This window comes from Populus euphratica, unplaced genomic scaffold, assembly GCF_000495115.2.
Source record: "Populus euphratica unplaced genomic scaffold, PopEup_1.0 scaffold75.1, whole genome shotgun sequence".
NCBI classification, from domain to species: domain Eukaryota; kingdom Viridiplantae; phylum Streptophyta; class Magnoliopsida; order Malpighiales; family Salicaceae; genus Populus; species Populus euphratica.
In genome coordinates, this window is record NW_011499866.1 from 469,660 (window position 1) to 488,626 (window position 18,967).

The window sequence follows — 18,967 nt, forward strand, 5'->3', positions numbered from 1 at the left end:
GGGAAATTTAGCAGATAATGCAAATGTTAGCCAAAACCAGGAGGCCTCTACTCCTTTCACGGTCTCTACCCTTGTAAACCAGGGAGTTTTTCCACCTGTAACTCCTCAACAAGGTCAGTTCCAATATCAAAATTCATGGTTCCCTGCTGCCACACCTCAAGCTCTAGGACACCAACCTTCAGGCTTAATTTCCCCCCAGACTTCTTCAGCACCAATTTTAAACAATCCTGTACATGTACAGTCACCATCTTTCAATTCTCCAACCATGCCTTCTTTATTTGGGCCTCGGCCAGGGCAGGCCTTTTCAAATCCTTATCAACCTAGAAACTTTCCCATGCCAGCTCCACAGCCTCAATTTACTGGTAGCCTGCCCCAACCAGTAGGGCCGTCCTCTGTTGCAAGGCCATTATTACTTCAACCCCTGTCAAGCGGTCCAACTGGACCACCACCTGACAGGCCATTAGGTCCTTTGGGGTTCTCTTCTGGGTGGCCTGGAGCTCCTTCAAGTGTTCCAGCATCTTTGGGTTTAGGCAACATGGGACAAACAACTCCTCCTATGGTTCCTCCACCTGGTCCTAGGCATGCTGTACCACAGCTAGGTTTTCCATCCCCTGCAGCACCTCCAAATGCAGCTTCTATGAACCGTCCTACCACAGCCCCAACTTTTACTTCTGTTCCACGATCTCAAGTGGGACCTTCCTCTGCTCCTACCCCAATCCAATCTTCACTTGGTACGCCAATGCCTAATTCATCAATAACTCCGGTATTTGGTTCTGCACCAATTTCATCACCTATGATGCCTGCATCACAGGCAACTCTGCAGACAGGAGTTGTCGGAGCTTTTCCTGTAACTACCTCAAATTTTGCTCCCATAAGATCACCCACAATAACAAATGCAAAGGTGCAGCATTCAGGTACGGGTGATTTTACTTTCCGACCTCATCACCAGCAGAATCCAGCTCCTCAAATTGTTCCCAGATTTAGCGGTCATCACGCTACTCAGAATGGCCCCCTTCATAGACCCATGATGCAAACAATAACACCTCAAGCACCACCTTTCCACATGGATGTCCCTAACTCAACCACTCAACCTGGCAGGCATCTGTTTCCTAGACCACAGGTTGGCAACCAATTGGGTCAAGTTCCCTTCGTTGGAAATCCTACCGGTCACTCACATCACCCCAGACTTCCAGCATTTTCAAATGCAAGTCCAGTGGGACTACCGGTCATGCAGATGGGATCCCGGAACTTTAGTTCAACTCCCCACCTACCCAATTTAACAGGTCCTTTACCTCCCAGACCAGGAAACCCCTTGCAACTTCAGCAAAATTATCCAGCTCCAATAGCTCCTCGAGGACAATCAATTGCTCTGAATCAGCAGCCTTTCATCTCCTCGGCATCTGCTAGACCACCTTCATTCCAGGGAGGGCAGCAGGTTTATGATCCATTTTCTCCCACTTCTGTTTCCGCTGCATCTCAACAGCAAGTAGGTAATCTAGGAAAGGGTAGAAAGCCAGAGAACGATCCCGAGTATGAAGATTTGATGGCCTCGGTTGGAGTAAAATAAGATTTTCTCCTTGCAATGAATCAGTTTGTAGGAGCTGGATTAACACACAATTGTAATGGTTTCTTAGAAATTACTGTGACTTGCTTCTCTTCAAAATTTATCGTCAGATATGAGAATCATAAGATGTTACAGAATTTTACCTAAGATTACTGATTGTATTCTATTCCCCTATTTTGAAATATGAAAATGTGACAGTTGGTGGCCTGTGCTTATGTAGCTTTTGAATGCTGTCATGTTTATCTGGTGAACACATCATTTGCATATGTTGTGTTTAATTAGAGAAGAATTACTAGCCTTCAACTAATGATTTGGTGTTTATTGAGACCCTCCTCAACGCGTCCGTGTTGTGTTTGCTGTTCCAAAATATAAGATTGTTTCAGTCTGAAGATATACCATATCTGCAAGGTTGAACATTCATGGAAATCCAGAGGAAAATTTGTTGCTTGACGTATCCAATTACTGGGATAAACAGGTGCCGGGTTAGCGTGTCCACGCACATGTTAATAAAATCTTAACATCTCATAGCATTAACCCTCTATCATCCTTGAGGTGTTCCATAATTCTGGGGCATATAGCAATAGTAATTGCCATGCCTAAATATCAAATTGCAGCCCTAATCCTTTCACAGAATGATTTTAGCTGAAGCTTTAAGAGGGAAATGAAAAAAATAATTTTTTCTGGGTTCTTCCAGATGAAGCAGCTGAAAGTCTAGAAATTAAGCATGCAATTCATAGCGAGTTTCACACTGGCTATGCTTCAAGCCTCGAGCAACTTCTTGAGGAAGCAAAATACGCAGCCGAATCTGATTAGGTAAATACTACCCCCCTCCAAAAATAATCTAAGTTTTGTTAACCAAAAGAAGAGATTTTTCTTTCATGATTCTCTTATTTACAAGTCAGAGTTTGGATACATACAAAAGGTGAGCAGAATATTTTAAAAACACTTCAAATGGAAGGACCAGATCTGAGAACCCTCTCTAATTTCTCGGCCTTGACGTAATCCTTCTCTGTAAGAGGCCCAGCAGGAAAAGCTGTAATTTCCACAAGCAAATGTGGGGTTGGGAGCTCATCAAAGAGAGCCCTAACATTGTTGCAGCACACACTCTCACCATGAGCACTCTCCCTCCTAATTTGACAGCCCTAGGAACAGTGTTTAGAGAAATTTTAAGAACATATCACATCACACGTGGTTTCATATTGTTGAGTTACTGATTATGCTTAGAAGAGGAAGGAATTGGAACTCTAGAGATTGTTTCATAGGTTGAATTACCTTGTGAGAAGTTGCATCTACAAAGTAATCATCTTCGGATAGCAAAGCTGCAATTGCTTTGAGGCGCCGCCGCCCTTCGGATTTGGAAGGCACCCTATAGTTCCTTCTGAGTGTACCCTTAGTTGTGGGATGCCATTTGCTTACCAATTTCCTTTTGTCAGCTGCTTCTTTATCTGCTTAAACATTACAATAATGAAATTGTCTTCCTAAAGAAAACGAACACCAAATCAAAATTTTGGAGGCAATACAAATAAATAAATAAATGGAAACTTTAGATCAGCATAGCTATTGATCAATTCCAATAAATACACACACAACTGTTGAACATATGAGCAGAAATCACCACAAGATTCTTCAGTCGGCAAACTCTTCTAAACAGAACATATTGTGCACAAATATATCCTCTAGAAATAAAGCACATAATCCCAAGAGTTGAGAGTTTTCAAGGACATGCGTGTTAGTTCAAGTTTCCAGAGACCAAAAGTTTTTGAGGCTAGCACTCCGTCCAGATTATTCATCAAAGAATCCAGCATGGGTCAAAGTGAGCAGTTATGGCCATATTCGCTTTCTCTTCTACAAGTTCAAAAAAGAAAAGTGGCAGAGGACAAGCTAAGTAGCCTGAATGACAAATTTACATGGTTGAACTTAGTGTTCTAACTTTTATCATGTTAAGATGGAAAATTTTACGGCGGAGATGAAATGTGTTCTTGTCCACATTAGATAACTAGCATGAAGACTCTCTTATTGAAACAGATCCCAGCAATCAGAATGACCAGAAGTTGCTTCCAGACTTTAGATAAATGCTCAACATTGACCTTGGAGCACTGAGCTGAGCGCTTGCCCTAATGTAAACCAGGAAGTCAAGGAATGGATCATACTTCCTTAACCACCAGGCCAACCTCTTGGCGTTATTATATTTCCTTGTTGATTTCCAGTCACTGCCATTTCTCATTACTATCACATTAACACTAGAGCATTCTAATTGCACGAACCAATGTAAAACCACTAAGGCCTCCTAATCCTTATCCATCAACTTCACAATATCCAATTCATGAAACTCTCCAGATTTAGCCATAAATGTACAACCTGATTTCAAAAAACTTTAGCGAAAGTTAAATCTTGAATGAAACTGAAATAAAATCCCAAACTTTTAAATTGGCAAATCTAAAATCTAATAACATTTAGAAATGGCAGAAGAAGAAAAATCCAACAAAACATAAATGTACAATATACAACTAAGGAACCCACAAACCTGGTTTGCCTTGTATGGCCTCAATCCACTTAGAAAACCCCAGGTCACCAGATTCAGCACCACCACCACCACCACCATCCAAACCTAAACAAATGTAGACCCCAATCCATAAGAACCCATTAAAATACATCCAAAAAAGAAACAAGCGATTTAAAAATCCAAACGAAAAAAGAAGTACCAGAAACAAGTGGGTTAGCCTCTGATCCGGCTAAACCAGCCTTTAACAGTGCATAAAAGATACAAAGCCTACCAATCCATAAAACTGGAGCCTCAATCAAAGAAGCATGGACAGTAAAGCTAGCACTAGCTGTCAACTTTCTATCTCTTGTATTGCCATTGAAAAACAGTCTTGAGAGGGTTTTTGATGGGCAGTCAAAGGTGGGAAAGAGCGATTTTGGCAACAAAGTTGTGGACTTTATGATACTGTTGAAGCGGGTTTGTGTTTTGGATTGAAAAGGTGATGTGTAAATTGTTTGGACAAGTGAGAGTAGCATTCTTTTGTTGGACAATGTTTCACTGATGAAATGGAATTGGAGCCTGAGCAAGAAAGAAGATGAACATGATGATGGTTGTGTAATAATAGTGATGGAGTGGTTGACGTCATGGTGCTTTAGGGACCTCTATTCTTAACTTTGTGTCATTTTAGTCCTTTTATATTTTTAAACTTAATATCAATCTTTATTTTGTATAATTTACAATCTTTTAATCAAATGTTAATTAAATGTGATAGATCATATTTTTATTTGCTAAAGAAAACCATTTTTTTCCTTATAATCACGCCTTTATTTTCTTTAGAGAGACTATTGGTATGAGGATTTTTTTTTCTTGATACACTAAATTCATGAGAAACACGTTCTTAAAATTGTTTACAAAAATGATTTAATTTTGATTTCAAGCATTAATTAGTTTGAAGATATCCCTGATAGTTGAATAAAAAAATATCAAATACTTTTATTGCATTGCTCTCTTATACACTTAAGAATAAAGATTCATATATAATTATTATGATGGATTTTTTTTTATATAGACATTATGATTCACATATATATAATCTTTCAATCTAATTCAATTATTTAATCATGGTTCTTGGGCGATAGAGAAACTGAAGGACCAAATAATCATAGAGAAAAGGAGCTAAGGGATGATATTAGAAAAAAACATCAATAGTGACCAAACTATAACCAGATTGGGAGTAGAGATACAAATATGCTACTTATCCCTAGGAAGGGAGATTTGTTGATTGACTCGATCCCAATTTCCAAGCACAAAAACAACTTTTAGGTGTTACAACGGGCTAATGAAGATCCAGGCTTATACTAGATTTTAATTTGGATGAATGTGCGGGTCCCAATGTAGATATTAAAGGTGAATGAGCAGGTGACTCATTTCTATCCATTAGACTAGTTGTGTGGACCAGATACTGAAATTTGCTGGTGAGAGCTCATCCTGTTGGATCCTATCCAAACCCAGTGGATACCTCAAGGATTCAATCTTTGGCTCAAATTCTATGCTTCCCAACGTGTCCTATAGCCAGTTACAAGCTATAACTCCTTCCAAAACCATGACATCAACAGCAATAATTGAGATGGGTGATGCATGGGATCTGGGATTTACAGATGAACTATGGAACAATACCACCTAGGGCTGGTTGCATGGGATCTGGGATTTACAGATGAACTCTGGAACAATACCACCTAGGGCTTTTCGTTTTCGTGTTCTATATTTACAGATACATGATTGGTAAATGATTACATGGGAAGAAAAAAATCATCTTCAATCCTGTTACATGAGATCATGAGTTCCCACATCAGGGAATCAACTCTGGATATCAGGCTTCTATGATAACTAGTAGTCTAGTACAAGTTAAACCTACCTTTGACTACAAAATATGAGGCTTGTTCATATCTTAACAAACCGAACATCATTCTGACCAAATGCAGTTCCACATCCAGGGCATCTCCGATGGCGAATCTCTAAATTCCTTTGTATTCGTGGATTGCAGAATAGATAATAGCATTTCACAATCACAACCTGCCAAATAAAAAGCAAAGAGTCTAAAATAATCGACCTTTTAAAGTTGAACTGCAAGAACAATGACGGGGCAATCATGGGGATACGAACCAGCAGAAAGTTCACTCACCTCCTTAGGCCGCTCCGAACACACACAACACTTGAGCATACTTCTGCAATCTTTTATCTCATCTTGCAGTCGCTGTATTGCAGCCTCGCCAGTTTCAGAAGTCAACTCAGCAACTCTATTGTTCAACTCCTTGAGCTCTTCCTCGAGCATTTTCCTTTCACTCCTGGCTTAAAGAAAGTCCCTCGCCAGATAAATATTAGGTTTGCAGAAAGTTGTTTTTCTACAAGATACAAAAGGAAGAAGGCACAGAAAAAGCCAAAATGATTAATGCACATTTATTCTCCTCACACAATTAACAGAACCTTCCACACCTTCACCGAGCATTAAACTTCAATTGTAAACTATAACATAATTTGTGAAGTGTATAAGCAACACAAGAATTACAAAAAGGCCCAATACAGCATCAACTAGACCAAACAAAATAAAAATTCAGCTTAACCAACACTATAATGCATATGCAATGCGAGCTTTGGCTACTCAGCTTATATTGGAAGTATAACTACCAACATAAGCATAAGGTGAAGTTGTTCAAATAAAAGAAATGGAAATCTAGAGCAAAAACTTCGTGGAATGCTGGATATATTCATCTCCTGTCCTCTATCAAACGTATAAAACACAACCTGACTCTGCATTGCATAGAAGTTTCATATCTAACTGCCACAAAGAAAAAGGCCTCACCTTTCACTAGAAGTTTCAGATCAGGTCATACTCCTGAGAAGTAGAAACAGCATATTTAAGCCACTTCAACTCCTTCTCAGCATCCATTAATTCCAACAGTGCACTTTCAAGATTGATTGCAAGATGTCTGTCTTCTTTAGTGGATCTAACTGCCTCAATCACATTATATTTCATCTGCAAGATTCAACAGCTGGTTGATAGAGAAATCACCAAAAAGACAAGTCCTGCAGAATGTTTTCAAACAAAAGTTACCTGCTCTTCACTGTGAGCAATCCTCGATTTTAATGATTCCACTGATGCATCAACTTGTTGAAGGTGCTTTGCCAGTGCCTGCTTCTCGGATAGCAGAAAGCTGTGCTTCCTTTGTCTTCACTCTCAGATACCAGCTGCATTTTAAAACCTCAGTCAAATTAAGGAACACCAGTCAACTTTTCGACTACATATTTTGGCCAAAGCTAGCAGTTAGCATGCACAGTTAGTAGCAGTTAACAGAGTTGGCATCTGGGGGGGCGGGGGAGGGGGCTTTGGCCCTTATATTGCCACGAAAAGGACCAAAAACTGACAACCATGGCAAATGGCATGGGACAAGGAAAAGCTGAGTCCCTCTCGGGGGATTAAAACACGGTGTTGCTTCTGGAAACAACTTCTCTACCACCAGCTTAGAAGGTCATCAATTTTCACCCCGACTAATTTACAAAGTAATAAGTAATAAATAATATTTTAACAATTCTTAATACAGAAGATAACTACGTTTTGTGTCTGCATATCTTCTATGCTTGGCCAATGCTCTAAATGAGTAAGAAATTAAATATGAGAAGGAGATTTGAAGAGGAAATGGTGGCAGCAAGTACCAAGGAACCAGAATTGCTGCAAGTTGCAAGAATTCATGGCTTCATGGCAAACAGACATGACATGAGCAACATGCCTCGATTTCAGAAATATATACCTCAGCCTCCTTATCTGTACTTTTGATGGCTTCTTTAAGCTCAAAAACATCTCTGCATGTAATTAATTAGCAGAGCATTGTAAAAAAGAATAGGAACTGAGAAAATATTTGCAAAATATACATGAGTTTGACAATAACTAAATAAAAAAATAGATCTTCCTGTCAATCAAAATATTAATGATGAAATAGCAAAACCAACCGTTCAGAAGCATCCAGTTTAGCTCTTAATTCAGCTATTTCAGCTTCAGTAGCAGAAAGCCTTTGATGGCAAGCAGCCTCAGCCTTAATAGCAGCTTTGACTCTCAACTCTTGACTCTGTTCATCCAATGAACCTTTCAGATCTTCAGCTTGGGAATGAACCCTACATTCAGATTCTTTTATTTCAAGAACATTTCTACAAACAACAAAGTTCAAAAAATGACACCATCAGATTTGAAGGACAAACAAGATCAGGCACGTGTAAAAACGAAACGGGGAAAAAAAAAAACCTAAATTAAGCAAATTAAGATTTGAGCTATTATCATTTTTAAAACATAATAAGGAAGAAAAGGAAAACCAAGGTAAATAACCTGCAAAGAATCTGTCAGCTTTTTGTATCTTTCCACTTCATCATTCCAATGCTGGAGCTGATCCTTTACTAAACTGTAGAGATGAGATGAATGTATATGTTTGTCATCATTGAGTTCATCCTGTGCAAAAACAAAATCACTAGTTAGGTCCACAAAAAAATAATAGCTACTTGACAAATCAAGCACACCACCTATCCTATCAAATCATACAAACAGACCTCAAGATCTTCCAATTCTTTTGATAAGGTCTGATTTTCAAGCTCAGAAAGACGGTCAGCTGTCAGAATCTGCAATATTTGCTCAATAGGATATCTGATCAGTTAGTGTCGGTGTGCAGTGTGTCCAAGAGATGGATGGCCAGGTGGTTTAACTAGTACCTTCATCTCGTCAAGGGGATCCCTCAATTCCCAAAAACGCTTCGACCTATCTGTAGTCTTTTCAGGTGACAAGTTTCCATTTACTGCACTTGGAGCTGGAGTATGCATCCCTTTGCATTTTCAAATTGACTAGTTTTCTTCTACTTTCTTCAAGTTCAACCATGATCTCTTCCAAATCACCTTAAAGCATAAGAAAAACATACACATATTCAACAGAACTTCAAGAAGTCCAGTTATATAGAAGATGGAGAAATGTTCTAATGACCAACTCTATGGTAGTTTACATCCCAGAGCTGTATTTGTGTTTAATTGTATACTTTTGATTCTTAAAAAATATACAAATGTTCTGAATTTCCCCAACGATCCAATCATGCAATGATCAATCACCATCATAACCCTGCATATCTCTACAATCAGTCCTCAACAAACTGCAACAGACGACGACGACAATAAAGCCTCAATCCCAAACTAGTCAGGGTCAGCAATATGTATCTATTTGCGCCATTGATCGAGAAAATAATGGGTTTCATTCACAGACTACTAATCATTAAGAAAATCATGGGTTTTAGTCATAACCATGCCCTGACACCACCAAACCCAATCACTTCAAATTTCTAAAAAAACCCAACACAAGATCAGCATTGTCACATATTTACCATGAATAGTTTTTTATAATATTATTTAACTCTATTTCAATACCTAAATATTAAATTTTGTACCCAAAAAAAAATAATTTGACCTTACAAGAAAGCTCGGGCAACAAGCTAGTAATCAACTATAAAAAATTGAGATAAAAGAAAAGGGCATAAAGCATTATATATATTCAACATGCATTTAAATAAATTTTTCTGCGCGCATATATATATATATATATATATATATATATATATATATATACAATTCATGATAATTGTATAACAAACAAACAAATGACCTTGAAAATGATTTTTGATGAGCATTCATGTAGCCATCAGTTTACTTTTTTATGCTTCATTTCTTCAAGCAATCGAACTCCTATGTGGCTAGCTACATCACCTTTGTATAATGCTAGAGGTATTTCATGTAATACGTGCAAGAGAAAATGTAGTCTATCTCCAGATATATCTTATCCTAATCATGTGGTGATGGGAGCTTAATTATCAGCTAAGCACTCTCGATCGTATGATCATCAAGTGCTAGCTAGTTGGTGCCATCGCAATGACTTAATTAGTAATTAATATTTAATTTTTTCTACTATAAAAACTTGAATTCTTACGTACACTCTATGGTTACAATTTTAAATGATAGAAAAATAGATAAAGAAAGCTATGATATTTTCTTAAAAACTCTAATTCAAAAGGTTTACATTGAGATAGAAACTGACATGACTTAAAAAAATCCAAAATTAAATAAAAAATAATTTAAATAAAAAAAATAATATTTTCTAAACCTAATTTGAAGATTTTTGAGATCTTGATTTCTTTATAGAATTAAGCCTATAGAATCTCTTAATCAAATTTAAACCCGATTGAACAGTGAATTTTAAATGATTGTAATTTTTCGTGAAATTATAAGTTTGACATGATCAAACTTCTTTACAAGCTTTATTTTAAATATCTAGTTTATAAACGAATTCAAAACATATTTCACATCATGTAAATTAATTAAATGTGGAGTCCACGGCAAGGCAATAGGAACAGCCACCTTTTTAGGGAGGAAGGATGTGTTTTTTACTTCTAAAATTTCAAGAAAGTCAGCGAAAGCTACTGCTTTGTACATTTTTTTTTTTAATGATAATGAGATACTTAATATTCATGTTCAAAATTTAGGTATCTAATTTGTGTTTTATTAGGAGTTGTAATTTTTTTTTATATATATGGATATGCAGTTACTTCAATATTTTTTTAATATAAAAAAATATATAAGTATAAATTAAAAAATACATGCAAGCATCTAATTACATAAATCAATATATATAAATAAATAAATAAAATTATAAAAATAACCAAAAAAATAAAAAATTAAGAGATAAATGTAGATCATAATATTTAATCACACAAAATAACACACTCGTCCAATTATATTAATTGAATTTGTTTATTTAAATCAATAAAAAATAAATTTACATTATTAAAAACCTATGACCTAAAAGATAAACAAACATAAAATTGATTGAATAAACTCACACCCTAAAAAAAATTTACACAAGGCCGAACTCATCATAAATATTATTTAAAAAAGAATAATTTTTATTTTGAAAAATAAAGTTTATTTATAGAAAAAAAATATATTAAAAATTAAACACAAACAAAAAAAAATAAAAAAATATATTAAAAAAGGCATGTAAAACCCGTGGTCTAAGTTATGAGACCATGATAAATTCATAGAAAAAAATTTAAAAAATATATAAAAATAATATTTTAAAAAAACTAATACAGAATGATAAGATTGCACGAAGCCAAATCCTTGGCAAATCAAATATTAAAAGATAAAATCAAGAAAAATAATCAATCACACAAAAAAATCAAAAGGAAAAACAAATAAAAAAATATATATAAATGTCAAATTGGAAAAAATAAAACAACAGCAATTTTGGTTGAACGATTAAATTGAAAACCAAAAAAACTTTAACATAAAGGTTAAGGAAAAAAATAAAAATAAAAAGAATAAGAACCAAAATGAAAATAAAAAAAATACAAAATTGTATTTGAAGGAATAAATTAAAAAACCAAAACAAAACTTTTATAAAAGAAATATGAATGAAAAAAAAAAATGAAGATTAAAATTGAAAATAAAATAAAAAGACAATCATGGACTTTACCTGCCAAAAGAGAGAAAATGAGGGGAAAAAAGAAACAAGTAACGATCCTACCAATAAACATCGTCACATGCCATACTATGTAAAAAAGAACATGTTTATACATTAAAAAAAATGATAAAATATTAGTTTAACAATAGGATAGCATCGCACGCATCGCTTGAATGGTTCAGACGCTATTCACTTGCTGACTCATTTTCAACATGTCTTGGTGAATTTTTTTATTAATAAATAAAATTATAACAATAACCAAAAAAATAAAAGTTTAAGAGATGAATGGAGATCATAGTATTTAATCACACAAAATAACACACTCATCCGATTATGTTAATTGAAATTATTTATTTAAATTAATAAAAGACAAATCTACATTATTAAAAACTTGTGACCTAAAAGATAAACAAAAATAAAATTGACTGAATAAACTCACACCCTAAAAAAATTTACACAAGGCCGAACTCATCATAAATATTATTTAAAAATGAATATTTTGTATTTTGAAAAATAAAGTTCATTTGTAGAAAAAAAATATATATTAAAAATCAAACACAAACAAAACAATTAAAAAATATATTCAAAAAGGCATGCAAAACCCGTGATCTAAGTTATGAGACCATGATAAATTTATAGAAAAAAATTAAAAAAATCATAAAAATAATATTTTAAAAAAACTAATGCAGAATGATAAGATTGCATGAAGCCAAATCTTTAGCAAATAAAATATTAAAAGATAAAATCAAGAAAAAGAATCAATCACACAAAAGAATCTAAAAAAATTAATAAGAGGGCAAATAAAAATTTTTAATTAGAGAGTTAACTTGAATTGAAAAATAGCTTTAACAAAAAGAAAAACAAATCAAAAGAATATATAAATGTAAAATAGGAAAAAATAAAACAACAATTTTGGTTGAACGATTAAATTGAAAACCAAAAAAACTTTAACAAAAAAGTTAAGGGAAAAAAATTAAAAAAAAGAAGAATAAGAACTAAAATGAAAATAAAAATAATACAAAATTGTATTTGAAGAAATAAATTAAAAAACCAAAACAAACTTCTATAAAAGGAATATGAATGGAAAAAAAAATGAGGATTGAAATTGAAAATAAGAAAAAAAGACAATTATGGACTTTACCTGCCAGGAGAGAGAAAAGAAAAGAAAAAAAAAAACGATTGCAAGTAACGATTTAACCACTAGACATCATTACATGCTATACTACGTAAAACAGAATACTTTGACACATTAAAAAGGATGATAAAATGTCAGGTTTGACAACAAAACAACATCACACGCATCTATCGAATGGTTTGAGCCCTACTCACTTGCTAACTCATTCTCAACATGTCTAGGTGACTTTTTTTATTAAAAAATAAAAAAATCAACATGAAAAATATCAAAATATCCTCATAACCCTAATAATTACCCAAAAACCCCATGTAAAAGTGCGAAAATACCCACAAAATATTTTTTTTTTGTAAGGACAAACATAATTTAATTGTACATCAATAATGGAAGAAAAAAAATACTCTTGTCCAACAGTCCAACAATTTATTAATCTTAGATAAAGAAATAATTTTAATATTTAAAAATTTATAAAAAAATAAAAAAAAACCTTCATTAACAACTCTAAATTTTGTTGATAGCAAGGATAAAATAATATTTTTTGTGTAAAATGACCTGCTAGTACAAAAAACAAAAACGGTTAAGGCTTTTTTTTTCCTACTCAAAAGCAAAGAAGTAATTTTATTGTAGCAATATACAATAAACTATATCTATGCCACAGTACAAAACCCATACTTTATAATGTTTTGATTAATGTGAGAAAGTTAGCCTTATTTAATTATTAATTATGATATATTAAATCAAGTCGAAAAAAATTCCGAAGAAACATAATAATTAGGATAGAAATTTTTTTTCTCAAAACTATTAATCTTCCCAGATGTACCGCTTCCCATGGTAATTAACGAAGTTGAGTGTTAGATGAAACTTCTCGTAATGTTTTTGTATGTAATCACTGGTCATCTCAACGGCTGCAAGTTAGAAATAACAACGTGTACGTTGCTCTAATGCTAAATTAATTAATCAATTAAATAAACTAATTAAAGACCATTTTGAGAACGCAATATTCCTAAAAAATAATTGGAAGCAGTAACATTTTTTATGCTTTGGAGACACGGGTTATACCATGTTATCAAACAAATTTTTATTATGCGAGTGCCAATAATTTTTTTTAAAAAAATATTTATCCAACATTTAATCAAATTAATAAGAATAGATAGAAAAATAAAGATTAATTTGCAGAACCAAATAAATAAAATAACATAAAATGAAGATTTCAGACATGCTTTTGGATTGAAGATACAACAAATAAAATAACATCAAATTTCTTTCCACACTCTTTTTTTTCCACTATATATAAACAATTAACCACAAATCACCCACCCCTAATTGAGTTCTATAAGCTATAAAACCCATGAACATATGCAGGGAAAATAATTTCACACCAAGTTCCCCGATCAACGGCACACTACACTTTTTTACCCATTTCATTGTTTTTCATTAAGCAAACACTATTGAGGGCTTAAATTGAACAAAGCGGGATACCACCAGCCTAAATTATCAATTTGTACAGATACCAAATCACATTTACCCCATCAACTTTCCCTCCTTTCTTGTCCTTCTTACCTTTCCATGTCTAGTGGTACAAAGCCTCTTCCAATGTCCATAAAGCTCTTCTTTTCACCAACTTTGCTACCCTTTTGTGATTCAACATCATCCGAGTCTTCATATAGCAGGTTTTCGTTTGTCAATGTTGAGTACTCAGCCTTGTCACCATAAAACTTGACCAAGACCAAATAAAAGGACATCACAAAAATGATGATCGCAATCAACAACCAGCTAAATTGAATATTAACGAGTGATTTAGCACGATGCAAAGCCTCTTCACCATGGCATCTAACCACTTGATGTCCTTCTTCTAAGTTAAGGAAGCAACCTTTAGGAATCAATGAAGGGGTCCACAATGCATAGCCCATGACTATGAACCAAACTCCTTGGAACATAATACTACCTGACCTAACAAAGCTAACCATGAAACTTTTCGGGAGACCGATACCCATGAGAGTGGTGGCTAGAGAAACAAATATGATAATTTGTAGAAGCAAGTGGTACTGGCCTTCAACTCCCATGTGATCAGCTGAGTGAAGGTGGAATAGGAAAAGTTGTTGACCAAAGGCTAATGCGCCAAGAAATTGTGTTAGACCATATTGTGCTTTAGGCCCAATTCTATCAAGAAGAATAGCGAAGGCCGCGTAAACGAAGAAAGTAATTGATATCGAGGAGTGCTCAAAGTTGTGAAGGTGGTTTGATGGTATGGTTCCATCGGTGTCAAATGGTTGGTGACTTCTAGGACCAATAAAGAGCTCCATGGATACAGAAACAGAGCTGCCCAACATGATGAGAAAGAGCTCCAAGTACCTTAATCTTGAAGTAGGGAACCATGGAGAGGATGTGTAGGAGTTTGGTTGTTGGGCATGGAGTTTGATATGGCTAAAGAGGTGCCATAAACCAAGAGCAAGGAAGGCAAAGCCCGGCGCCACATGACCCACTAAAGTACCCATTAACACGAGCACAATTCTTTCCTTCTAGGGACGTTTTGTCCTGAGGTAAAAGAAATATAAAAAGAGTCGTCTTGTTGTTGATGGTTCTGGCCAGAAAGCGAGGAATAGGAGAAAGAGGAGTGACCTGCTAGGATTGGAGGAGACGGACCCTATTTAAGAGGAAGTCGTGGCTGAAATCTTAAAGAGGTCTAGAGGGTTCTGTAAGGACTAAACTTTGAATATTTGCTATGGCTCAAGAGAATAAGGTATTAATCCATGGTTGACCTTATGGCTTGGCACATAAGCGATGATCTTAGACGAGCTAGCTAGCTAGCTAGCTAGCAGCCGGTCTTCTAGATTGGAATGGTTTGTGCTATTGACAAATTTGCCCTTTTATCAAGTCTGAATGTCACATGAAGTTTCCAATTTGATTACTAGTTTTCCATTTCATCAACTATTACCAAGCTTCGATGTGCTCATATGTTAAATCCACATAATTTCAAGTGATTACTAGTTTTCCATTTCATCAACTATCACCAAGCTTCGTGTGCTCCACATGATTTCAAATCCAACTACTTTTTGATACATTAAAAATAGAAGGAATATATTATGGTGGGCTTCATAAGTTTGCTACTTGGGACATTGAAATATATTGATTTGGATTTTTGGTGATTTGATTGTTTTTCATCAAACCCTTTCGGGGATTTTTCTTTTTAAAAAAAATTTAATAAAGGAAATAATCTAGGAAATAATCTTTCATAAAAAAAATTTAATAAAGGAAATAATCTTTCTTAAAGAACTTTAAATATCTTTATTACATAACGAATATTGCGATTTTTAATAAAGACAGGCATCGAATATACTTCCAAATTGATATAATAATTGACAAATATATTTTAAGACAATCATCAAATGTGTTGTCACAATTATCTTTTCATTCTAAGAGTATTTGCTGGAGTTCTTTTCCATAAAACTGAAATAATCTAAAAGACAAATTTATTGAAATGACTTTTTATTTAAATAATAAATGGCATAATTCTCATCATGGTAACACCCCAGCTGAACTGTCAGTGATCGTATTTTTTTCTTCATGTTGTCTATCTGGGTGCAAAATAAATGGATATATTATTCCCTGCCTTCAAAGAAGTTTCCAATTGGAAGAGGAAAGATTCCCCTGCAAAGAAATTTCTAATAGATGTTTCTAATTTGGACAGAGAGGAAAAACATCATCTTCGTAGATGTTTCTAATATGAACTAGAAAAGAAATTCTATGGATCTTTCTAAGTTTTACTGCAGTTACATGCACGGATGCTTTTCTTTTTGTCTACAATAAAAAATATTGCCTCTTGTTTCCTCTCACTGGCACTACCTTGCGATTTGTATGAATAGTGAAGTCGAAGGTCCTCCTTTTGTCTTTTCTTTCAATTTTATCCTGTCAATTTGATTGAGTTATATTGAAACAATTTTTATATTCATGGTTTAATTCTACACTCTAGCTAAATTAAAAGGTTTTTTTTAATTTTAAGTTAATTTATTTTTAAAAAAATCATCTATATTTTCCTTAAAAAAACTGACGCCATCTTCAAAAAAAAAAAAAAAACCTTAATTTCACAGTGTTATTAATTGACTGGATGATAAAATCCTTAACGTTATCCTCTCAAGGCAATCCATGGCGAGCAAGTCACGTTGAAAGCAGAGGTAGACTCATCCATCTCCATACATATCCATGATCCAATTAATAATAATAAAAAAAATATTATTTTATATTTGTCCCAAGGGTATTCTCGTCCATCAAGCATTCCACGGTCAAATTGATGATCAATTCCTAGTTCCTAAAATAATTAACTTCACGTGTACATTGGACAATATTCAAAAACCAATTTGTTTTCGGATTTTCTTCTGGGGTAAGCACGCCATCTATACCTAACACTGTACAGAAACCCAAACATAAAATAATAGCATAGAAAAGTCAACCATATGGAAGATGTGCATGCCAAAGGCCTCGAGTGAAGAGAAAGACACCAAGGAATAAAAAAAACAATTGTGTACGCAAATGAATTTTCCGATTTGTTGATTAAAATCTTAATTAAAGATTCTATTTTATGGATGTCCAAAACTTGATCAACAAGAAACCATGTTTTAGGAATAATGGCTTCAGCTCAAATTGATTTTTAGGGCAAAAAAGACTTGCATTAATTTGTTGATTACCTCATTCTTATTTTAGTTGAATATTGGATGTCAACTAACAAAATTGTAGCAGTTGGCACAAATTTAGTTTATTAACACTGATCCATGATTTACAGCCTTTATGTCACCTTTTTTTTATTTGTATAAATAATATTTGCATCTTAAAATTTCATTGACTTCCCAACTTAAGGGCTATTTTTTTTTTGTGTCTAGCCATAATTCTCAAAAAATTTAATTTTTTTTGTTTTAAATTAATTAATTTTTATGTTGTTTTCAATTATTTTGATATAATATCTCACATAAAAAAGTATTTAAAATTAGAATATATTAAGGTAGTTAATACCTAACATTGGAAAACGTGTTTTAAAACTTGTATATAAAACCATAAAATATAGAAACCAGGTTAGGATGAACAATAATAAATAATATTTTGCAAGGCAAGTGGGCCAGTTTTACATTTAATATATTAATATAAAAAATCAATTAAAAAATTAAAAAAATATTATTTATATATATTTTTAAATTAAAAAACCATTTATAAATAATCAAACACTATCGCGTCTATTTGTAATAATGACAATTGCTGTTTCCCGTGGAATTGAAAGATTATGTGCAATATATAATTAGTAGTGATGTTAGACTATATATATTTGTATTGAGACTAAATTATTTTTAATTGGCTATTAAATAGACTATTATTGTGCAATACAAGACATAAATTATTATTTATTGTAATAAATTAATTATAAATTGCTATTAAAAAAATTAAACTAGATTGTAGGGAGAGGGCTTTTCACCATGACACAATCTTCTTTAACATGTTATACGGCACTAGATTTGTCTTTAATTATTTTTTTTATAGTAAAATTATTATTTCATTCTTTGAATTGAAAAAAATCTAATGCCTCTTATTTTTTTTTAAATTTTATCTATATTATTATTATTATTTTGTTTGAAATTATTTTTTAAATTCATTTTATTTTATGATTTTATGCTCTTTTGATTTTTTTTTCTTATCAAATTTAATCTTTACTCTTTTATTGTTTATTTTTTTTCTTTAATAAGTTTTTTACATTGATATTTCAAAATTTGTTCATGATAAAGTTCTTGATTGGATCTGAATCTAGAGTTTCATTGATTACGAGTTCTTAAAATTTAACTAAGTTTAGAACGTTTGTCTAGATTTGCTAGTTTTTCTCCTTTATTTAAGTAAATTTTTTTTCTTCTTATTTTATTATTCATTATTTATTTAATTAAAAACCGAGTTCCTCTTCTTTAGCTTGTCTTTTTTGAAATTTTTTGTTGGTCTTGAAAATAACCCGATTATCTCAGGTCTTTTTATTTATTATTCTTTATTGAGATATTTTAGCTAATTCTTTAAATTTATATTTTTCTTCCAATCAGTTCCTTAATATTTGAAATGATTTTTTTAAAATAATTTATAAAGTTAGAATTCTTTTATGTGTGTGTATTTCATCTCCCTCTATTTTTTTCTTTCAAATTCATTTTTTTATTCTTGTAATTACTATTTGTTTTACTTGAGATAAAATTTAAAATTGTTTTATTTATTTATTTTATTTAGGATTTT

At 33.1% G+C, this 18,967-nt stretch overlaps 4 protein-coding genes across 5 annotated transcripts in view; 1 reads left to right on the forward strand and 3 right to left on the reverse strand.

Moving 5' to 3' along the window:
• The window catches only part of LOC105126123 (putative uncharacterized protein FLJ22184), a 5,635-nt gene extending 3,835 nt beyond the window's left edge, over positions 1-1,800 (forward strand). For both annotated transcript variants that reach the window (XM_011026877.1, XM_011026878.1), the window contains exon 9: positions 2-1,800. In XM_011026877.1, coding sequence (XP_011025179.1) covers positions 2-1,567 — 1,566 coding nt within the window. In that variant the 3' untranslated portion in view covers positions 1,568-1,800. The remainder of the gene's footprint in view (position 1) is intronic.
• Positions 1,801-2,344: 544 nt separating this feature from the next.
• On the reverse strand, positions 2,345-4,647 carry LOC105126124 (6,7-dimethyl-8-ribityllumazine synthase). Its single transcript, XM_011026879.1, has 4 exons — positions 4,267-4,647; positions 4,089-4,172; positions 2,837-3,009; positions 2,345-2,706 (listed from the first exon to the last, which is right to left on the reverse strand). The coding sequence occupies exons 1-4, from the start codon at positions 4,580-4,582 to the stop codon at positions 2,512-2,514; spliced, it is 768 nt and encodes a 255-aa protein (XP_011025181.1). The 5' UTR covers positions 4,583-4,647; the 3' UTR covers positions 2,345-2,511.
• Positions 4,648-5,761: 1,114 nt separating this feature from the next.
• LOC105126273 (E3 ubiquitin-protein ligase BRE1-like 2) lies at positions 5,762-8,528 on the reverse strand. The gene is made up of 8 exons (XM_011027091.1): positions 8,496-8,528; positions 8,422-8,432; positions 8,052-8,246; positions 7,832-7,904; positions 7,191-7,292; positions 6,938-7,080; positions 6,229-6,391; positions 5,762-6,119 (listed from the first exon to the last, which is right to left on the reverse strand). The coding sequence occupies exons 1-8, from the start codon at positions 8,526-8,528 to the stop codon at positions 5,988-5,990; spliced, it is 852 nt and encodes a 283-aa protein (XP_011025393.1). The 3' UTR covers positions 5,762-5,987.
• A 5,373-nt stretch (positions 8,529-13,901) lies between these two features.
• LOC105126125 (transmembrane protein 45B-like) lies at positions 13,902-15,422 on the reverse strand. Its single transcript, XM_011026880.1, has one exon. The coding sequence runs from the start codon at positions 15,211-15,213 to the stop codon at positions 14,275-14,277; it is 939 nt and encodes a 312-aa protein (XP_011025182.1). The 5' UTR covers positions 15,214-15,422; the 3' UTR covers positions 13,902-14,274.
• Positions 15,423-18,967: the final 3,545 nt, after the last annotated feature.

Coding starts and splice junctions, on each gene's coding strand:
- LOC105126124 (XM_011026879.1), bottom strand. CDS start 4,582: ATGCTACTCTCACTTGTCCAAACAATTTACACATCACCTTTTCAATCC. Junction 4,173..4,266: donor GGCTAACCCACTTGTTTCTG/GTACTTCTTTTT, acceptor ACATTTGTTTAG/GTTTGGATGGTGGTGGTGGT. Junction 2,707..2,836: donor TAGATGCAACTTCTCACAAG/GTAATTCAACCT, acceptor CACTGTTCCTAG/GGCTGTCAAATTAGGAGGGA.
- LOC105126273 (XM_011027091.1), bottom strand. CDS start 8,528: ATGACAAACATATACATTCATCTCATCTCTACA. Junction 7,293..7,831: donor TATATATTTCTGAAATCGAG/GCATGTTGCTCA, acceptor TTTAAAATGCAG/CTGGTATCTGAGAGTGAAGA. Junction 6,392..6,937: donor GCTGTTTCTACTTCTCAGGA/GTATGACCTGAT, acceptor TCTTTAAGCCAG/GAGTGAAAGGAAAATGCTCG.
- LOC105126125 (XM_011026880.1), bottom strand. CDS start 15,213: ATGGGTACTTTAGTGGGTCATGTGGCGCCGGGCTTTGCCTTCCTTGCT.